Here is a 7,580-nt window from a genome sequence, read left to right on the forward strand (position 1 = left end):
ACTCTTCGAACAAAGGTGGGTGGGTAATTAACCGCTTTATTTCCAAATGATCAACAACAACAAAAATCATAACATCAAGTCGCTCGCATTATTCTTATTTATTTTGTCCCCGTAATCATGTCATTTCCTGACAGATTGAGCCTTGCTTTCACTGGTAGTACAATTCCAGGTTCATGCCGTCGTGGATCTCATCTGGAAACCTTGCAGTTAAGTCAAACACAGAATCAACTTGGGATGCACCGGTACCGGTATTGGTATTGGTAACAAATATCGTATGCGCCGATACCACATCACCAGCAATGTCACCCGAGTACGCGTGCTGTGGAGACACTTTGACTTTACTTGTTGGGTGACTGCAGATTATGTTTTGCAAAATGGATGAGGTTAAATTCCATTTAATTTTCATTTAGTTTGTAACTGTTTCATCCTTCAACGATCACAGTTGTCATGATTGATATTGTTTTGTGACAAGAGATTCATCCTTGGGAGTGTTCCAAGGCAGACCTGCACGGAATGCTGTCAACTCCTTTTTCATAGCGCCCCCTAGTGTTCACATTGAGAGACTACATAACTAGAATGCCTCGCGTCTCTTTCAAGAACATGCGGTTGGATGTAAAAAAAAAAAAAAAAAACGTCAGGGATGGCAAGTAGCTCCTCTAAACCAAACATTTTCATCACAATGGCAAGATGTAATGACAACATCAAGTATCGGGAATTGGTATCGTTGAGTACCCAAATGCAAGTACTGTACTTGTACACGCGGGTCTGAGAAAATAAACGTTAACGAGTTGCACAGAAGCACCACATGTGTGAAGGATACAATCTCCCAGTGACACATGGTCCTTGAATATGGTGTACCTGCACAGAAAATAAGGACGTTTATACAAACATGAGCTGCGCAGACGCCCAGTCAGGCAACACATCCATTCGCAAAACGCTAGCCAGTTAACAGCAAAGTGCTAACACCACCTCACAAATTCGCTGACTCCCACGTCACTCACCGGGCCCCGCCTTTAAAAGCCTCTCACATCCAAACTCACAAATACAACAGTCAGCCGTGAAGTCTGCAAACCCAAGTGGATAAAAGTAGTCGCTGCACCGCAATCAATGTTCGTACAGTTACACAAATAATGAACGGGATATTTGGTAAAATAATCGATAGCGACCACCCTATAAATTCTACCCCTTTGTCTAAAAAAGGCCTGTTACTTTTTTCAACCCTGCGGCCTCCGGATGACGATATGGCATTGAAAAATCGTCGAACAGTTTAAGGACAATGTTCCTCAGTGTACAATTGCAAGGAATTTAGGGATTCCATCATGCGGTAAGGCGGGAAAAACAATATTGAATGCCCGTGACCCTGCATCCCTCAGTACTTGGACCGCCTCTTGCTGCGGGCTAAAAATCAGGAAGTCCATGGAGTTTGCTTACCATTTCTTCAAGACTATTTTGTCATACCGCGTCCCCGTCTGCGCTGCGATGAGCTTCTTTAGGTCTCCGATGGTGTCCTCGGAGCTGGAAGGTTGACTTGTTAGGGAAGCGCGCGTGTGACGTCATAGCCAGAAGAAGACTCTTATCCAACATTCATCGGTTCTTGGATTAATCACAAATACGTTTTTCTTGGAATGATCACATGGGTGTTAAATGAACAGTACGATTGTGTTGTTCAATTCGGCGGCCCTCGGCCACTTTCGACTTGAAGGATACTTGCACTTTACGCGGACTTTCTTGCCCAGACGATCGTTGCACACCACCTCGATCATCCCGTCGTCCTTTCTATCAAGGCAAACGTTTTACGGGTGTTAGAACGTAGCACATTGCAGTGTGATGTAACTATAAACAATTAGCCCTGTGCGCTAAACCGCAATAATGTCCGCCCGTGCTACTCTGTTGGGAAATAAGACTGAAAACGCGAACCGTTCTTTGAAAGCAAGCAAACGTGCTATGCAGCGAAGTGTGTCATTTACGTTAACGTTTCACGGTATGCACGCGTGTTGTTAAAATGACAACAACGTATTAAAGTAACAACTATTTTGTGTGCGGGCGTGTGTGTGTGTGTGTGTGAAGGTAGTTCATATTACCTTAAAACCCCGAGTTGAGTGGCAAAATAGAGCTCTTCAGGCTGTTTTCGAGAAGACTCGTCAAAAACCTGCTTATGTAAACCAATCAAATCGGTGCGAACTATGATTGATAGCTCACATCGACCAATGGCAGAGACGCTCCAGCGAAAGGCGGGCGTAAAGGGCAAAAACAACGTGACGGCCGTAAATGCCTCCGTGGTTGCCGCAAAGTGTGGGAATCGCTTTCGCACACGACTTGTCTCCATTTGGATTTGATCTTTTGTGAGAGGAAAACCTGCGACGGGAGAGGGTGTGACAATGGCAGACGAGGACCCTTTACCGGGGGGCTGGGAGAAGAGAATGAGCCGCAACTCAGGTGACTTTATAGGCGCGAAGAAAGGCCGTAAACCGTCTCGTTCCGCGATCGAATGTGCAACCTAGCTTGGGAGCTAGGAAATTGAATCAGCATCCCGAGTGGTTAATTAACCCAGCTAAAACTTGAACGAATGGAGGGCATACGCGATATTAGCGTAATGGTAGTAAAACGTGACAATCTCAATTTGTTGTGTATTATAAAAGTTTGGAAATGATGTAGGCGTGTGAGCCGATCCACCCTGGGCCCCTCTTGACGTCGCGGTACCACTCGCAATCACCCCGTGACGATGGGAAGGATTTAGATTTGAAATAGTTTCGTCCAAGTTCAGAGGCTTTGAGAATGCCGCATCAATTCCGTGATTGTCACCGAAATCCAAACCAACAAGCTTTATCCTTAAACGTTGTCAAAATGGCGAGAAAAAGGAGTCAGTCCTCGCCATTCGCTTGGTTGGGGCATCAAGACTTGCAAAAATATGTCAACAAATGTCTTTGCTGATTATTCAAATCGTAGATATACCTCGAGCTACGATTCCAAAATGATTTGAATTCATTTCAAACACATCTTACAAAACTAAGTGTGGATTATACACTCCACCTATTCGTCCTTGACTAGTCACAAATCATCGATTCACGTTTTGTGTTTTGTTTTGTTTTTCCCGTGGACGCTGTCCTTGCTCGTTCCTGGAGTTTTTTTTTTTGTTTGTTTTTTTTTTGCCTGGGGTGGTGCCCAAGCCCTGATTAATAGGAAATTGATGTACGGTGTCAAGGAAATCAGTCAGTTTAGGGACCACAGTTTGTGGTTAAAATTAGGAATACTGGTCAAGGCCTTTTTTTTTTTTTTCCAGAAAATTTGGGCCGTGGGGGGTTGCTTTTTTTAATCTCCGCTTATTTGCACCAGCCCCTGGTCCCCCATGTCCCTCGCAAATCAATAACTGTTCTCCGTCTGCAGGCAAGGTGTATTACTTCAACCGCGTCACCAACGCCAGCCAGTGGGAACGACCTGCTGCAGGAGATGTCCGCGTCGAGCCAGATAAAGTAAAGGAACTCTTCATTATCCCTGTAACCTTCTGAAGGTCCCAAATCCAGTTCCAAAGCGTGACGCGGCCAACCCCGTGCTTCACGACCAGTACGGTGCTCTTTTCCCGATGAGCATCGTATTGCTGCCACCCAAGGAAAAAAAAAAATACATCACCGTTGTAATGTGATCAGTTTATAAATTTTACTTTTTAACTCATCTAATCGCACCCTTTTTCACTGGAACCCCCCCGCCCCCCCCCACACACACACACACACACACACACACACACATTTTACTGAATCTTGACTGATTTGCAAGGCCCACAGAATTTTCTGTTCGACGGCTATATAAACATGCGACCTGTCAGAAGAAAGGTGAGATTCTCTTCTTTCGTCCCTTCCTCTATTCTGGTGCACCTGCGGAATGGGATGTGGTGGCGCCCCGTCGACAGTGAAGCCTCCCCTCTGCAGGCGGACTGTAATTTTGTCCCCAGCGCAGCGTGGCCCTCATCTCCATTTTTGTGGTTTTGCGTTGCAGGTTCGCTGCTCGCACCTCTTGGTCAAGCACAACCAGTCCCGCCGGCCTTCGTCCTGGCGGGAGCAGAACATCACGCGGTCCAAAGACGAGGCTCTCGATCTGATTCAGCGTAAGTGGCGAGGCCCCGCCTCCCGAACCCCTTGCGTTGAGGTTTGCTTGACTATTTGGACCGGCGCGACCGGCGCTTTCGATTTTCAGACTACATCGAGCGGATCAAGTCGGAAAAGGACAAGTTTGAGAGTTTAGCCTCTCGGTTCAGCGACTGCAGTTCAGCCAAGAACGGCGGAGACTTGGGACTCTTTGGCAGAGGTCGGTGCGACTCGAGTCACTTCAACCGGCTGGGGTGGCAGCAAGTGCAGGGGGGGTAACCCACTGCATTGAAGAGGCTCTCCAATGATAATAACAGTCATAGGCAGACGTAAAATGCTTGAATGTGCCTGGAAATTGTGCAGCGTTAAAAACAACGACTTGAATGAAAACTCGAGCCGGATTACAAGTAGCCTCGTTCCTTCTAACGGGATTCCAAATTGAAAAAAACAAAAAATTAATGTATAACAGTTATTGCACTTGTATGTATTTAAGATGTAAAATAACTCAACTACATTTTGATTAAAAATGAAAACGGCGGCACATAAACGCAGCAAAATTCCACTTATGTTTTTCAGAAAATAAATGGTCAAGTTTGACTTTTCATTGGAAAAATCAAGTCAACAAAATGACCGTTGACAAATAAACAACGAAATTATTCGTCCATCTTCAAAACAAAACGGACAACAAAAATACAAGTGTTGTATTTTAAAATGCAAACAAAAATTCATTGACATTTTAATTGAAAAGATATATTCATCAAAGAAGACATTTTTGGACATTCAACAAAGTGATGAAAATAGATTTTGATTTGAGTCATCAATTTTGCATGGTATTCAAATTGTATGATGAAAAAATACTTTAGTAGTCCATCCAGCCGTCGTTATCTGAATAGGTCTTCAAAATAAATCCCGTACAATCAAAGGATGACAATTGTACATTGCATTTTACAACATGATCTTTGTCATTGTTTTGCATTCGGCAAAACGATTAAAATTCTCGTCATGAAAAAGTCATTCAACTTCATACTGCTGAGATATATTTTTTTGAAAGCTAAATTTTCACACCATTTTGTAAAATTCATATTTTGAAACAAAATGAAATAAAACCAACTATTACAAAAACACAGAATTACACAAATGATATAGTTCCTCATTAAAAAAAAAACACGCCGAAAAAATGCCCATTCAAAACTTTGATGACAAATTGATTGGATTTATTTATTTGCTTTCACGTTTTTTTTACTTTTGGAGGTTTCTTTAAGTCAATTGCACTTGGCACCGGTAGGGGGAGCAGTGTGACTTTCTCTTGTGTGTGTGTGTGTGTGTGTGTGTGTGTGTGTGTGTGTGTGTGTGTGTGTGTTTTGTACACTTTAGGTCAAATGCAGAAGCCTTTCGAAGACGCCTCTTTCGCACTCAAGATCGACGAAATGAGCGGCCCCGTTTTTACCGACTCTGGAGTGCACATCATCCTGCGCACCGGCTGACCACGCGCACACACACACACACACACACACACACACACGCACGCACACACTCACTAAGCTTTCTCACAAGAGTTCAAATGCTATCCTAAATCCAATCCTAAAATATTTTACAACAACAAAAAAGATGCTATGGAACAGATTGAAGCGCAGATGACTGAATGTGCATGTTACCAAAAAATAAAAGCTCATCTTGCGCTTTTGTTTCCACCTTTGAAAAAAAAAAAAAAAAATCCTGTAATTTCATTGCCCCCATGTCATTTTTCATGTGTGACAAAAATGGTTAACGATGTGGCCACTTTGAAAAACCTTTGCCGTCCTTACGAACCGTCGAGCCATCAAAATAAAAGTCCTCTCTTTTTGTGTGTGCGTGTGTGTCTCCGTTTCTCGGTGGGTGCGGATAAGCGCGTCGTGGTGCCAAGGCGACACGTCTTCCCGTAACCTCGGCGGCGGCGGCTCCAGAGCGTCTTTTTGGGCCAATCACGTCAGAGCACGATGATGAAATACGAGTGCGTCGAGGCCTTTCACTTGACATATGACTGCCTGCAGTACTTTGACCTTTCACCTCTTGAACGACTACGTCGTCTCATTTGACCTTGATACCCTTGGACGTTTCAGGCTCATGAACACATCAGGTCAAAGGCGGGCTCGGTTTTGGAGAAGGCTTACTCGCTGGGATTTGGGTCTGGAGATGAAGTTGCATTTGAAGGCGCGGTTTGCCTTCAAAAGTCGGGTGCAAAAGCAGCATTCCAAGCAGACTTTCAAAATAAGATTTTCAACGCAGGTACGCTGTTTGAAATCAGGGCTTCACGAGGCCGGCGTGCATGTTGCGGTATCGGGCGCTGCCTCAGCCGCCAGGGGGCGCTGCTCCGCTTTGTTGCGGGGGTGGGTGGGGGGGTGAGTGCGCGCCCTCGCGGATGCTGTCGAGGCATCCGCGCGCGGAGCTTCGGCCGCCTGCCAGCCAGCATCGCTCTCCCAACCGGGCTCACACGCTCGTCTGTGGCCGCCCGCGGTCAACGCTCGCTCCAGCCGTCCGCTTTGTTGACTGCTCACACGTGGATCTCATTTAGGACGGGAGGGGCGCGGGGTGGGGTGGGTGGGTAGGTTTTTGAAGAAGACGAGGCAAAGGTTCCTTCTGTGACATGTGGAGGTCGCGTGTCCGTTTTGGAGACATCCTTCCCGACATGCGCGAAGGGGCCCCGACATGCAGCTCCACGTCTGCTTGTTGCTCGTCGTCGTCGCCGCCGCAGCAGGTAAGCAGCCGCCAAGCCGCCCCGACCAAAAAATATCCAACGTTTGCTTTTGTGTGCCTCGCTTTGCACGCATGAATCTGCATTTGGCATCTGATGGGAGGTTGTTTGGAGTTGACACTTGGGCGCGAACAGAAAAAACAAATGTAAATGATTCAACCCGAATCTGCGCCGTTCATCGGGCTGTCATCTTTTTGTTCAAAATGCAGGAAAACCTCGGATCGATCTGTCCATTGGTTTGTGGATATATCTGGACGCATCTGAGTGAAATTTGACACGATCTAAACCAAATGTGCCCGCTTCGTGACCCGAAAAGGCAGAAGACTAGAAGGGGGCGAAAAATCTTTTCCTGAGAAAAATCTAATTCATTTTGATGTGCCTTTGTTGAATCTGACCGAAAGTGAAGGAAATTTGCCAGGTTCTTGAACTACTTCCTAAAATCACATCGATTTCTCTATTTGTTTTGTTTTTACATATACTTGATTCCGGCCACATTTGCTCAGGGCGTGAAGCGGGGAAAGGATTTTTGGGCGTAGATATCTATCGATGAAAAAAGGTGCATGATTTAAAATAGTAGTACAATTCATCAATTCTTATTTTTAGTTAGCTTTGACCCTACCTCAAATTTGATGGAGTCAGGTATGGCGTACACTCGTACAAATTCAATTTTAAAACATGTAAAGCAGCCCGTATTGCACACAAAATCTTTTAAAAATGGGTCATATATATATATATATATATATATATATATATATATATATTTTTTTTTT

The 7,580-nt window shown here is 44.9% G+C and overlaps 3 protein-coding genes across 6 annotated transcripts in view; 2 read left to right on the plus strand and 1 right to left on the minus strand.

Annotated features, from left to right (window-relative positions):
- Positions 1-16: 16 nt before the first annotated feature.
- Positions 17-2,193, minus strand: ubl5 (ubiquitin like 5). The gene is made up of 5 exons (XM_019862298.1): positions 2,082-2,193; positions 1,708-1,776; positions 1,432-1,515; positions 821-858; positions 17-192 (listed from the first exon to the last, which is right to left on the minus strand). The coding sequence occupies exons 2-5, from the start codon at positions 1,761-1,763 to the stop codon at positions 149-151; spliced, it is 222 nt and encodes a 73-aa protein (XP_019717857.1). The 5' UTR covers positions 1,764-1,776; positions 2,082-2,193; the 3' UTR covers positions 17-148.
- Positions 2,194-2,267: 74 nt separating this feature from the next.
- Positions 2,268-5,923, plus strand: pin1 (peptidylprolyl cis/trans isomerase, NIMA-interacting 1). The gene is made up of 5 exons (XM_019862299.1): positions 2,268-2,436; positions 3,385-3,470; positions 3,991-4,099; positions 4,189-4,299; positions 5,454-5,923. Exons 1-5 carry the CDS (start codon positions 2,379-2,381, stop codon positions 5,561-5,563), a joined length of 474 nt encoding a protein of 157 aa, XP_019717858.1. The 5' UTR covers positions 2,268-2,378; the 3' UTR covers positions 5,564-5,923.
- Positions 5,924-6,425: 502 nt separating this feature from the next.
- LOC109511255 (mucin-2) overlaps positions 6,426-7,580 on the plus strand; it is a 7,773-nt gene continuing 6,618 nt past the window's right edge. Inside the window, exon 1 of one of the 4 annotated variants that reach the window (XM_019862172.1) lies at positions 6,426-6,813. In XM_019862172.1, the coding sequence (XP_019717731.1) occupies positions 6,765-6,813 (49 nt within the window). In that variant the 5' untranslated portion in view covers positions 6,426-6,764. The remainder of the gene's footprint in view (positions 6,814-7,580) is intronic. The other 3 variants (XM_019862169.1, XM_019862170.1, XM_019862171.1) reach the window with 3 other exon arrangements.

This window comes from Hippocampus comes, unplaced genomic scaffold (genome assembly GCF_001891065.2).
Source record: "Hippocampus comes isolate QL1 unplaced genomic scaffold, H_comes_QL1_v1.1 scaffold7, whole genome shotgun sequence".
NCBI classification, from domain to species: Eukaryota; Metazoa; Chordata; class Actinopteri; order Syngnathiformes; family Syngnathidae; genus Hippocampus; species Hippocampus comes.

What these genes read in the sequence shown, in the direction of transcription:
- ubl5 (XM_019862298.1), bottom strand. Translation starts at nt 1,763, where the DNA reads ATGATCGAGGTGGTGTGCAACGATCGTCTGGGCAAGAAAGTCCGCGTA. An exon ending in AAAATAGTCTTGAAGAAATG is followed by an intron (nt 859 to 1,431) that starts GTAAGCAAACTC and finishes TTTTCTGTGCAG; the next exon opens with GTACACCATATTCAAGGACC. An exon ending in CCATGTGTCACTGGGAGATT is followed by an intron (nt 193 to 820) that starts GTATCCTTCACA and finishes CAAGGTTTCCAG; the next exon opens with ATGAGATCCACGACGGCATG.
- pin1 (XM_019862299.1), top strand. Translation starts at nt 2,379, where the DNA reads ATGGCAGACGAGGACCCTTTACCGGGGGGCTGGGAGAAGAGAATGAGC. An exon ending in GGCTCTCGATCTGATTCAGC is followed by an intron (nt 4,100 to 4,188) that starts GTAAGTGGCGAG and finishes TTCGATTTTCAG; the next exon opens with ACTACATCGAGCGGATCAAG. An exon ending in CTTGGGACTCTTTGGCAGAG is followed by an intron (nt 4,300 to 5,453) that starts GTCGGTGCGACT and finishes TGTACACTTTAG; the next exon opens with GTCAAATGCAGAAGCCTTTC.